Source organism: Sturnus vulgaris, chromosome 3 (assembly GCF_052056855.1).
Source record: "Sturnus vulgaris isolate bStuVul1 chromosome 3, bStuVul1.hap1, whole genome shotgun sequence".
NCBI classification, from domain to species: Eukaryota; Metazoa; Chordata; class Aves; order Passeriformes; family Sturnidae; genus Sturnus; species Sturnus vulgaris.
In genome coordinates, this window is record NC_142245.1 from 24,271,108 (window position 1) to 24,283,953 (window position 12,846).

A 12,846-nucleotide genomic window follows, 5' to 3' on the forward strand; every position below is an offset into this window, starting at 1 on the left:
ATTTAGTTTTATATTGGCTTTCCAGGAACTGGTGCAAGGGGCCTTGCCTTTCCCTAACACTGAGCTAAATGGATGTTTTGCCTTAGTTAATAACATTCTCATCACTAAACTAATGCAAATATTTGAAATGCATTATTTATATAAGAACTGTGTGCAATTACCTCACAGTTCTGAACAAATAAGTAGATGTGATTGCGGCTCCAAAAAAGTTTTTTTTTATAAGGGCTAGAGGAGGACTAAGCTCTCTGTGACCAAATATAAAGCCTGTGAAATATCAGGGCTGGAGCAAGCACTGGGAGACATTCAAAGCCCCAAGGCTATAAACTAAGTAATCTTATCTATATGAAATATACAGTAAGCCTTCAGAGAGGCACTGCTTTGAAATTTAAATTTATTAGAGAATAAAGGGAAAAGTCATTCCCCAAAAATGTTACAGGATGTTTAAAGCATCATTTCAAATCAATCAGAAATCTTTTTTATATAACCATATCTAAATCCATTTAATAAAGCATGCTAATTTATCTGCAGAAGAGGATCATATCTCCCCTTTCAGCTTTTTTATCTTACCATAATATCTCCTTTTGCTTCAAAGAGAGAGTGCAAAGCGTATTCTGAGTTAGTTCCTCCACCAGGTAACACACTGGAACAGCTCATATTTAAAAGGTCTTCCACTGTCAGAAACAAGTCAACATTTTACTGCTAATACAGTAGCCTGTCAGTCAAACATCTGGAGCCAAGGATTCTGTAATGCCCCTCAAAGACTACATAGTTCAGGCCAACAGATTCTTTTACACTTTTTCTCCTCAGCATCTCATCTCTTTGTTTTAGGATCACTGAGGAGAGGATGTAACAGAGCACATCCTTGAGATCTGCCTGTGAGGCAATGACTTGCACACACCAGTGACGTTGCTGTGCCAAGAAGGCTCCAGCCAGAGTGGAGAAACAGAATAAACCACGCTAGAAGCAAGAAAAAATTCTGCTCAGGACTGGTAGAACCCACCAAGCCTGCCACATTTCCTCTCAACTATGGTCACAGGACAGGCCCAGGATCCATCAGCTTCCTCTCAGCTGTGACCTCTGCATTTACCAGGCAGTTCAGTACCCAACTTCCCAGCGATGACCTTTCCCCCTTGGCTGCCAGAAAACAGTTCAAACAGACTTCCCTTTAAATGCCACTATATAATGCTGCTGCTCTGAATCTATACCATGTAGTTCTAGTCTCTTGCTCTGCACTCTCAGCAATTAATATTCTCTTGAACGTTTTGTTCAGTACAGACACAAGAAATCAATGCACATTTCTCCAACAGGCACAGGCTGACGTAGGAACTTCTGAAATGGCAAGTCATTGTACCTCTTTGTTGGAAGACTTTGTTCTCCAGTTCTGGCCATGGTTTCCAAACCAAAGTAGCCTCGTGCACATCTTTCTCCATTAGCACTCTGTCCTGCAGCTCAGGAATGTCAGCCTGGAACCTGGACCCAATATTGATTCGTCTACAAAGAAGAATAAGTAAGTAAGTATTCAACTACACAATGTATAGAAAAAACAAAAGTCAGATTAGTGTTCACTTTATTTCCAACAAAATTTTTATTGCACTGAAGTGGCAGGAAATTGTGTCAGATTGCTTTATGCAATGCTTTACTCCCAGTGGGATAAGTATTTTGAATACTAGAGAGAACTGATCTCTTGGGGAAAAACAAAAATTTCAATATGCAATTTAAGCCATGCTGAGACATCATACCTTAGGGACAACCCAAGCTAGTTTATATGCATGACTAGCAAAGAGGCTAGACATCAGAAACAGCAAATTTCTGTTCCACAGAGAATGGTACTCTTCAGCAGAGAACAAAAAGAGCCATTACTATGGAGGGACAGCCCTGTTTGCACTTTGCCCTGGGGAACCTGCCAGGTAACATCACCACTCTAAAGCTCCACTCTTTATATATATATATTCAAAAGCAAGAGTACTGGATTGGCATGTTTTCCTCACAGCACTCTTCCCAGCCATCACTAACTTTGAGCCATGACACCCTAATCTTCCACAGCCACTTTGCTCCAAATGTCCTTAGCCACCATCCACAGAAACATTAAATGCATCCAGCTCAACATGATTTCAGGCAGTTGAATACTTCCTGAAGTATTTCAAAACACTTCAGGCCACAGGCTCGAGGTTGGAGCTAATCTATAAAAACGGTGACAAAAATACTGTTTTTCTTACGGTTCAACAGTCTGTTCTCCAGGCCCAGGCGTCACCGGAATGACACTTCCATCAATACTATCTGAAACAGATATTGGAATTTGAGTATCACTGTTGTGCTGCTGGTGACCCTCCCAGGCTGCACTGCCACCTCCCTACTAGCACCAACATTCCTCCAGTCTATGATGCAAAAACGACCCTTTATCGATACTTAGAAACAGTCTAAATTTTTATAGGTAATGTCTGAACTAGCAGAGGTTTCTACTGTCCTGATTCTGAGTGATCACACACCTTTTCTTGTGAAGTACTGAACAACAAATATTTAACATGAACCCCATGTCTCAAACTGGGTCTTTTTCTTCCACTTCAGAAGGCCCAGATGTAATGAGAGGCAAGGTGGTCCTTTCTTGAGGCAGACCCCATGGAATGATCACAGCCTTACTGGCAGATTAGGCTCCTCTATTCCCTTTATGCCTTAATTTCACAAAATCCAAGGCAAACTGCCAATAAAATGGACTTTTCCTGTGAAGTAGCAGAACTGGCCATTCATGTGAGCCCACACAAAACCCCATCAACGTGGTGACACGAGAAGAGAGGTACATCGGTCTCTCCTTTGTCCTTACTGCTGCTCTGTAAATGCAATACTTACTAGACCGACACAGGAGCACCCGTGGAGTGGGAGTCAGCGGAGTCAGCGGGAGCTGAGCGTGCGATGCGCTGTGAGAAGAAGTGAGAACGCTGCTGAAGAGACCCGAGCCTTGCCGGACGGGGCTGAGCATGGGCGGCGGAGTGTAGGGGGGCAGCTCGTGCGGCCGGTCCAGCAGGTGATCGCCCAGGACACGGGGAGAGCGCAGCTGGCTCTGGTACAGAGTGGCACCAGAGTGCGACATGCTGAGGTTGAAGGAAGGAGGAGGGATGAAGAGAGGTTCGGGTCTGTGCCGATACTTCTTCTTGTCCTGCAACGGCTTGAAGTTTTCTTCCAATTTTACAGCGCTTGGATGAGGTTTTTTGCTAGTTTCCTAAAAGAAAACACAGAGAATCTCATCATTCAGGCAGGCTTAAATGTGGTTTGCACACAATCCTCTACAGCTTTGGGCAATGACCACAGAAAAGCTGTTACCACCAGGCAGTACCACTGTAATAACTCTGGCCAGTACAGTGTCTGGCACTACACAGAAACCTCAGGGGAGTGAGAAAAGCCAGGACGAATTACTCTTCACCTCCAGCAGCAAGCCCTCTGGATCAAGGTAGGGCTGAGCCACAGAGGCAGACATGGAGAGGCTGCTGTCAGCTTCTGAAAGTGCAGGGAATTGCTCTCCCAGATCCTTTTTCATTGTTACCCAGACACTCTGGGCACTTGTGTTTGCACAGAACACGCACACAAGCTGGTGGGAGACACTTCATTACCCAGTTACAGTTTATTAGAAACTTTATATGAGAGGTTTTCTAATGCATTTATTTAGCGAGACCAGGAAGGACACATGAGCTCAGTGAAATTACTGCAGTACTCAGCAGAAGGAAAGGAAGAAAAATGTAATAAATTCAAATTCTTTGCCTCTTATCACTGCATTCCCATCAGCTTGATTACAGTCCAGCTGCTACAAATCTTGAACTTAACTCTCTCCTCTTTCCTTGGAGAAAAACGGGTAGTAGATGACCACTTGGGAAATTCACACACTGTTAACATGTCCAGACTTCTAAAATTTGAATGCTAAAAATAATTCAGTAACAAATCCCTAGCGAATAGAGAAGAAGAAGGCACAGAGTTTATGCAAACCTGGAATCTGGATTTCTTGGGAGAGTGGGGATAAGGTAGGAAGAAACAGGTCCTCAGGTTGTGTTTTAAGAACACCCAGAAGCTGGTAGATGAACACAGTATTATTAAATGTACTGATTTTAGATACTTAGGCTGTAGGCCATCTTTAGAATAAATTTGGGAAAGAAAATTTTGACAGCAATGCTCCAGAATGTCTGCATCATCTGGTAAATTCTACTACCACATAAAGCAAATTACTACAATGTATGTTTAGACAACATACATCTTTACACCATGGGTGGTTCTTGAGAATCACATTCACTCAATAAAAATCATGTTAAACAAGCATTACCACTGTCACCCTTTATCCCTTATGTTAATAAGTTCCAGCTTGAGGAAATGTTTTTGATTACAGAGGTCCTGTCCTCTTTGTTAGATCATGGCTGCATCCTCTCCAACAGCTGTTGACATTTTTTCCTCTGTAAAAAAAATTTAGTTTTGGAAGAGGTTTTCTTCTGCTGGGAAGAAAATGCAGCTTTGCAGAGAATTTTTTTGATAATGGACATTCAGAACAGTGGAAGTTACCTGTAATGACAGATAAAGTCCATCAAGGTGGTGAACATTTAGTGTTCATACAGAAGAAAGGGGGAAAAAGCCCCTAAACTCAAGGAAAAAAAATCCAAACCCAAAACCTAAAAAAGAGACCCAGAAGGTCAGATCTAAGTCTTTGATTAGGGTTCATTTTGTTCTGCTCCCTAAGTGTGAAAGAGCTGGTGGTCCTTTCACACAAGTGTAAAGCAAACCAATGCAACATCTTAGAAATCCCAAACACCTCCAACTCCTACACTGCTTCACCTAGAGCACACCTATGCCAACACTGGCTTCAGAAAAGGTCACATGGGCAGTAAAGGAGAAAGTGGTGTCCAGGGGCTCTCACTGCAGAACCACCCCTGAAGAACGACCCTTACTTTCCTGAAGTTCTACTAGTTGATTCCCATTATCCAAGACAGAATGCATACTTTTGGGCCCTGCTGCTGAACCTTGACAGGTCCACTCTGGGTAGATCCTGATGGACCTCACTTGAGTGCTAGCCTCAGCTTCCCATTCAGCCTCACTGAATGTTTAATTCCTTTTTGCTGTTTAATTTTACTGATTCCATGAGTTTTGTGGGAGTTTTTCTGGACAGCTCAAAGCACAGTATAAATAAATGCAACACAGCTTCAGTTCTTTGGTATTAACAAATCCCTCTTCAACGGCACAATCTCTTTACAGAAGAGGAAGAAACTGTGGATCTTTTGATCTTTTAACGTTTCCAATCCTACTGCTTATATAAAAGATAGGGTCCAGAGAGGGAACTGCATGAGTTTGGTTTGCCCGGGCAGTAACAGAGACCGCAAGCTAATTTTGAGGGAATGAATGTTCATTTCACCAAACACTGGCAGATTTAATCACAGTCACTTTATATACGTTGCAGAAATACACAAGCCCAAGCCACCTACTCTGGTGTCTCTAGAGAAGATCTCCCACTCAGAGCTTGAGGATTCAGAAAAGACTGTCCCTATTCTTTAGAGGAACTAGAAATAGAAATGAAAAATTCTATTGCTGAGTTACTAAGTATTGCGAAATGATGGCTTTCACAGTAAAGTGGAAGTTTGTACGTAAAACCTCTGTCTTAAAGGAAGAGAGGAAAGATTGTATATATACTTGTATCTATTATATATATTTAAAATTAGTGGCTATGTCTGAATAAAGAGTCAAGAGTGAATATTGTCAGGAGTCACCCATGCTGGTACAATGCTGATTCCTCATTTGTCCATCAGCCTCACATGAAGAAGGAAAATCAAAAATATCACAAGGATATTTCTCTGCATAGTACAGATAATACCATACAGTACTTATACTCCCCAGTAATCCCTTATCATGGTGTAGTCTGCCAAAATGGATTTGAAGGAATGAGCAGAATCCATTTCTACACCGGAACATGAAATAAATAGTGCTTGCTCCAGGACTCCTTCAGGAAAATAATAATGAGCATTCTCACATCTCATTCAAGCACTCATCAATTCCTCGTGCTGCCTGACCATTTCAGTTTTATAAGTGAAATGAAAGCACTAAGCAGAGCTACTTTTCCTGTATCAGAAATCCCAGTGATTAACCCTTAGAGCTGATGTGCATGCAGGGAGAAAGGGAAAAATTACTTCACTGCAAAACTCTGAGCTTCATATTGCTTAGAGCACACAGCCTAAGCACTGCACTCTGGCTGAAATGAGAAGCACATATATCTGACTTCAGAAAACAGGAAGAAATAAAACTGCCGATTTTAAGCAATAACATAACAATGAAGCAGCCTGAAAAGGAAAAAACAAAACCAGTAAAAAGATAGTAAATCCCTTTGTTCTAGTGGGATGAAAGAATACCACATTCCAATTTCAAATTATTTGTTTTCAACTGAGATCTTGATTGCCTCAGCAAAGGAAAATTAGTATTTTCAAATGATTGAGGAAGAAATGCTCTGATGCTACAGGACTTTTTTATTTATTAGGAATCATAAAGATTCCAGAAAATATTCTAAAATACAGATGTTTTAGAAAGTAGCAGCACTACAAGCAAAGGGATTTAACAAGCACAGGACAGTTAGTGGCAAGAAACACAGCACTCACAGAGGATGAGCAGGGGTTGGCCACTTTTGGACTGCACGGTGGAGAGTAAGTCATCTTCACGAGAACGGGCATCTCGTCATCTGACACAGAGCTGGCAGGCTTGTCTGTGACTGTGGCAGTGCTGGCAGAGGGCTGCGTGCTGGGCTCAGGTGACAGAAGCTTTACAGGGACAGACACTGGCATGACGATGGGCGCGAGGCCATCCACCTCTTTAGACAGCGGCTGCTGGGGTGGTTTCTCTCCTTCATCCTGCACAGACAATTAAAGGCTTTCAGCCCGAGTGAGGCAGCGCTGCTTCTGGATCGATGCACTACACAACGTGTGCACCGTGGCTGAAAAGAAGTGGCCAGGGTTACAAAACACACAACAGTGTTCCTTCTTGGGACTTTCTCTTTGCCTCAAATGAAGCTGGCAGGCTACTTGTGACTCCTGCATAGGATTCAGTCTTGGTGACAAATGATCACCCGAAGCATCTCTGCAAGGTAACTTGCAGGAGGGGAGACAAACATGTCTCTTTTTATCACTACAAACACAGAATTCTCCATAACCCGTCTAAAAACAAAAACACGATCTGTGGAACTCTGGTAGCTCTTTGCCTTCCCATAGTACTCCCTGTTGGGACAGAGTTTCTAAAATATCAGGATAAAGACTGACTGACAGGGCAAGTTATTTTTATGCAGAGCAACTCAAACACATTTTTGGTTTGGTATTTGTTGATACCTATACAACTAAAACACTTTGGAAGAAAGCTGTCAAAGATTCAACAATTCTGCTCCTCCAGTTAAAGCCTGGGAAGGCTTCCAATAAATATTCCTTAGTCATCCAAGTAGCTCAAATGAAAATAAGGAAGACTTGATGTTCCTGGTATTTCTAATATAATAAACAAACATGAGGAGGAAAAAAATTAGACACTCCTGACATGACTTGGTAGGGTGTTCTGTAACATGCAGAGGAAGAGAGAAGGACAGACACTGATCTGTCCTCCACCACTGCCTCTGTCTTCAAATCAGGACTTCTGGCCTACAAACTAACACAATTATGTGCATTTCTACTTCCATGGGGTATGACATAACAAAACAGTGCTGAGAAGAACAAGTTTTGACAGCAAAGCAAAGCATGGCAAAGCAAGCAAACATCAACACAAAAGGACTGTGCCAAATAGTGAAGTCAAATGGACTGCTACCTGTTTGAAGTTAGGAGATGCTCTTACTCCTCCGTGTGACCTCATGTGACCGTTCAGAGCAGGCAAACTCTTAAATTCCTTCAAGCATATTGAACACAGTAGCTTGTTCTTCGCATCAGCTCTCTCAGGAAGTGTTTCTCTGTTCTGGCCACTATTTTTATTTTCATTTTTTTAAAGCATGGAACAGAAGAAATAACATTAGTTTGGCATGTTCCCTTTGTTGCAGAGGGAGCTTTTTTAATCAAGGAAGTTAATAAAATTTTACAGCTAAATGGTAATGAAGTCACAAGTAAGCACATGGTGACTGCAGTGGAATATGTGGCCAATAACCTAGATCAGCTGCTCTCAAGACGGGGAAAAGGGAAGTTTTGAGCAGGACATGCTCATCAATACAGAAAATCTGAGAGCCATGAGATCTACCATGACATCTGCATTTCCCCACTTGTGATAGCAATTAACAAGTACTTGGACACAATGCCTCTAATTTATGGTAGGCAACCACTCTGATGGACACCTTGGCCCTTCAGAGGTGAGACCTTAAGAAACAAACAGAAGATCTCTGCTACCAAAGATAGAAATTCAGACCACACAGCATCCCTTTTCTTATAAATGCAACACTGGAGCTCCCCTGCTTTTGGTTTTTCTTTGGTTCCCTTACTTTTTTTTTTTTTTTTTCTTTTTTTTTAATATAAAGAAAGCATTTATTTGAGTCTATTGCTATGGGGGGATGCCAGAAATCATACAAACTTATAAATCACAAAGCACAAAACTAAAGGTTTTTCTAGAACAGCAACAATTATTACACACCCAGACTGTGTGCTTTTCCCTCTAAATACAGATCTCCTTTGCATTTTTCATGTTTAATTAAAAAGACAAGAAGAATCTTTTAAAAATACCTTTGTTCTGGGGACAGTGGCTGCAGTCTGCCATCTGACAGTTGCACCTGCTATCAAAACAGGAGAATGGAAAAGAGAGGAAAAAGTTGAGAAAATAATTTTTCAGGCAATATTGTGTAAATGAAGGTCCTCACAGTATTAAGTCTGCATTTTGCATACAATTTCACTAGTATTAAAAGCCTCTGAGTTGAGAGCCAGACATCAAATCTCCTCTGTGAGCACTACTAGTTCAAGTTTTCTTCACTCACTTGCTGTTTGAAGCCTCTGCTTTGACCTAGAAGCACTACTTTTGGAAATAGAGTTGACTAGTAGCTGCTCCTGAACAAGTGAGCCTGACGTGTTGAAAACTTAGCAGGAAGGCTTTGTTGTAACTGGGTCCCTCCTCCCCAGAAACTGAGGCAGAACTTCCCAAAGCCTCTCACAAGGAAAGCAGCAGCCTTGCAGCAACAGTTCTGTGCTGCTGCCAGCCTGGCCCGAAGCCAACCCAGAGCTGTAGACAAAAGTCTGGTAATGAGGTTTCCCAGCAGTTCCCCATCGCAGAGATGCCCACAGCTCACATCCTAACTTTGTGCCTCTGCTGAAACCGCTTCATTTCCACACTTTGCTACTCTTCCGCATACAAATTTGGCTGGGCATGGATCTAAAATTCCACCTACCTGAGGCCACGTGGTGCTGGGGGAGTCTTGCTGAGAGCTTTTGTTGTTCAGATGAACTCCCGAGGGTGGCAAAAGAGTTCGATGAGGGACAGCATTACCTACAGAGTTAATCTCCTGCCGTGCAGGATCCTCAGCGGTCTCTGGTGGCGTGAGGCCGATGTGGGAGTTCAGGGATGGCACTCTGCTCTCGCTCAGGTATTGCTTCTGCTGGTCTTGCTGCTGCTGCTGCAGTAAGCTCTGGGGGTACAAGTGCCTGTACTGTTCGTGGGGATCCTGGAAGCAATACTGAGGCACTGCTCCCAGCTGGATAAGCTGCACAGGATGACTGGGATCCTGAGAGTACTGGTGTGGCTCATGCACAGTCTTTGGATCGGGTTCCCTGTGATACGGAGGAAGCGGCAATTGCATCTGCTGCTGCTGCTGCTGTAACTGCTGCATGACAGGTTGTGTTTGGTAATACTGAGCGATCTGCACTGGACACTGCCGCTGCTGCCGAGCTGGCTGCTGCTGCTGCATCTCCTGGATCGAGAGGCGCTGGTGTCCCTGCTGGGGCTGAGCGTAGTACTGGGGCTGCTGCAAGTGCTGCATCTGCTGCGGCAGGAGCTGCTGGGACTGCATTTGCGGAACGTGCGCCTGTCCCTGCTGGAAGGCAGAATGCATCTGCATCTGCGATAAGTGCTGCTGGTAGTCATAGTACAACTGTTGGTGCTGCATGACTTGCATTTGTTGCTTTTGCTGTGTGCTTGCAAAATTCTGGTGTGTTTGCTGTGGCAGTGGTTGGTATCTTTGCACGGTGGAAGTTACGGGTTGTTGCTCAACCGCCGGCTTCTGGGACAGCAGCTGCCTGAGCGCACTGTCACCAGAATTATCCACCATCGAAGACTCGGTGTGCAGAACCTGAGCCATGTTGCTGACTTGAATTCTCAGATTTTGGTTAGCAAATACTTGTGTAAAGGAGTCCAATTTGTGCAGGGCCCCACTGGTAATTTTTTGCGATCGGTTTTCACTGGGTTGAGGGTAGGAATATTGGTATCCGTCATGGGACTCCCCCTGCCCGAGGGGGCTCCACATTGCGCTTTGATTATTCAAACTGTTCCTCGCTGGGACGTGGTTTCCTGAGCCAGAATGTGTCCAACTGGTTTGTCTAGATGTATCCATCGACCCAAGACTTTTCGAACCTACAGGCAAAGCTATACTGTCCCTTGAATCTTGGGGAAATGGAGGGGAGAGAGGGGACGCCTGGGGAGCATCCAGAACAGATGTCCCATAGCTATGATTTAGAGATGGAAGGGAGTTCATTTGGTGTTGTTCGTAGTACAAGTTCTCATTGTTGTTGGCAGTATGATTAGTTTTATACAATTGCTGGTCCCCCATTTTTGGTCACTTCTGTTCCAAACTTACAGGCACACAAACCATTGAAATCTCTATGAACCCTGAGATAGCTGAGTGAGGGGAAGGGAGGGGAAGGGAGAAGAAGCTAGAGTTACTTTTAATTCAACATGTCCACGTGCATCACAAGGACTAAAATTTCCTCCAGTCTGTCAGTAATTCCAATCTCAGACTCGATGTTGTTTCACATCTTCAATAAATGGACCACAGCACAAATCCTACACAGATCACTAAGTTCAGTGTGCCAAGCACCTGCAGAGTAAGAGAAAGACAAGGTAAGTGCTGGCTCTTTCCATAAACTGTTATTGTTATTGCCTCAAAGGAAACTATAAAATCTTCTCGTTTGAAATACATAATCAGATGCAAAATTGTAGCAGCTGGGCTATTTCAGAGCAGTTAGATTACTTCATCTCATCTTATTATCTTGCCTCTTCTCTAGTGCTCTGATAAAATCATTCTGCCAAACCAATAAAAGCTTATTCTTCAAAACTGTCTTTTCCCCTGAAGTATATAAACATTCAAGCAGTTTTAGTTGGCCATATAGTGTGCCCTCATGACTAGTTTTAGTCAGACAGCTGACATCAAGCCAAGTCATAGACTCACAAAATCACAGAATGGCTGGGGTTGGAAAGGACCTCTGCAGATCATCTCTTCAATCCCTTTCTAAAGCAGGTTCACCTGTGCATATCTCCAGAGAAGGAGACTCCACAGCCTCTCTGTGCAGCCTGTTCCAGTGCTCTGACACCCTCAAAGTAAGGATGGATGGCTCATATTTAGGAACTTCCTGCGTTTTACCTGCTGCCCCTTGTTCTGTTGCTGGGCAGCACTGAAAAGAGTGTGGTTCCATCCTCTTGATACCTGCCCTTAAGATATTTCTGTGCATTGATAAAATCTCGTTTTCTCTTCTCCAGGCTAAACAGCCCCTCCTCATAAGAGATGCTCCAGTCCCGTTATCACCTCCACAGCCCTCCACTGAACTCTTCCCAGTATTTCCTTGCCTTTATTGAACTAGAGAGCCCAGAACTGGACATAGTACTTCAGATGAGGCCCCACTAGGGCAAAAAATCTTGCAGTGCTCCTCCTCATGCTTTCCTGGATACTTTTGGCCTCCTTGGCCATAAGGGCACTGCTGGCTCATGGACAGCTTGCTGTGTACATCACAACTCTCAGGTCCTTCTCCACAGTGCTGCCTCCCAGCAGCTGAGCCCTCTGGGTTGCTTTAGGGAGTTATTCTTCCACAGGTACAGGACCCTGAAGCTGCCTTCATGGAACTTCATTAAGATCCTCTCCACCCAAGTCTCCAGTCTGTCCAGCTCTTGCTGAATAGCTACAGAGGCTTCTGGCAAACAGACACTCCTCCCAGTTCTGTATCATCAACAAACTTGCTGAGAGTACGTTCTGTCCCTTCATGCAGATCACTGAGAAATAAGCTGAACAAGGCTGGACCCAGTATTGGCCCCCAGGGAACACCACTAGCAATGGTCCTGCAATCAGATTCTGCACCACTGTCCACAACCCCGGGACCATCCCTTCAGCCAGCTCTCAATCCACCTCACTCATCTGACCCACACCTCCTGAGTTCACCTAGGTGGAGGTTATGGGAGACAGTGTCAAAAGCCTTGCTGAAGTCAAGGTAGGCACTGCTCTCCCCTCATCTATCCACACAGCCAGACGTTCCATCACAGAAGGCTATCAGACAGGTCAAGCTATTATTTCTCCTTGGTGAATCCCTGTTGACTACCCTTGATAACCTTCTTTTCCTCCACACCCTTGGAGCTGACATCCAGGATGAGTTGTTTCATCACCTTTCCAGGGATGCAGGTGAGACTGGCTGACCTGGAGTCTGTCTGCTAGATCAAACCAGTCAATTGATATCTTTTCTGACCAGTCACATCAGGAATGCTGAACTCTGACTTCTGTTCTACCTTCTCACCCTTCCTTCTTTGTGTTGAATGATTTTAGCAGGCAAATTTATACTGAATGCAGCCTTTATTTTTACTGTATAAACTGTAATTCAAATAACATTTTACAGATGTCTGTATTGTTTTTGAAGAATAAAAAACACATAAGCACATGATAGGATTGTTTTACTACTCCACAATATGAAGCAA

At 43.6% G+C, this 12,846-nt stretch overlaps 1 protein-coding gene and 1 long non-coding RNA gene across 7 annotated transcripts in view; one reads left to right on the top strand and one right to left on the bottom strand.

Annotated features, from left to right (window-relative positions):
- TRERF1 (transcriptional regulating factor 1) overlaps positions 1–12,846 on the bottom strand; it is a 98,069-nt gene that overhangs the window by 9,174 nt on the left and 76,049 nt on the right. For 3 of the 6 annotated variants that reach the window (XM_014887399.2, XM_014887398.2, XM_014887400.2), the window contains exons 4-11: positions 9,347–10,987; positions 8,691–8,740; positions 7,795–7,945; positions 6,612–6,860; positions 2,845–3,214; positions 2,217–2,277; positions 1,352–1,491; positions 568–671 (exon numbers count right to left, since the gene is read on the bottom strand). In XM_014887399.2, the coding sequence (XP_014742885.2) occupies positions 568–671; positions 1,352–1,491; positions 2,217–2,277; positions 2,845–3,214; positions 6,612–6,860; positions 7,795–7,945; positions 8,691–8,740; positions 9,347–10,720 (2,499 nt within the window). In that variant the 5' untranslated portion in view covers positions 10,721–10,987. The remainder of the gene's footprint in view (positions 1–567; positions 672–1,351; positions 1,492–2,216; positions 2,278–2,844; positions 3,215–6,611; positions 6,861–7,794; positions 7,946–8,690; positions 8,741–9,346; positions 10,988–12,846) is intronic. The other 3 variants (XM_088161213.1, XM_088161215.1, XM_088161214.1) reach the window with 3 other exon arrangements.
- On the top strand, positions 10,984–12,809 carry LOC148224229 (uncharacterized). Its single transcript, XR_015802199.1, has 2 exons — positions 10,984–11,487; positions 11,647–12,809. It is a non-coding gene; the product is annotated as an uncharacterized LOC148224229 (long non-coding RNA).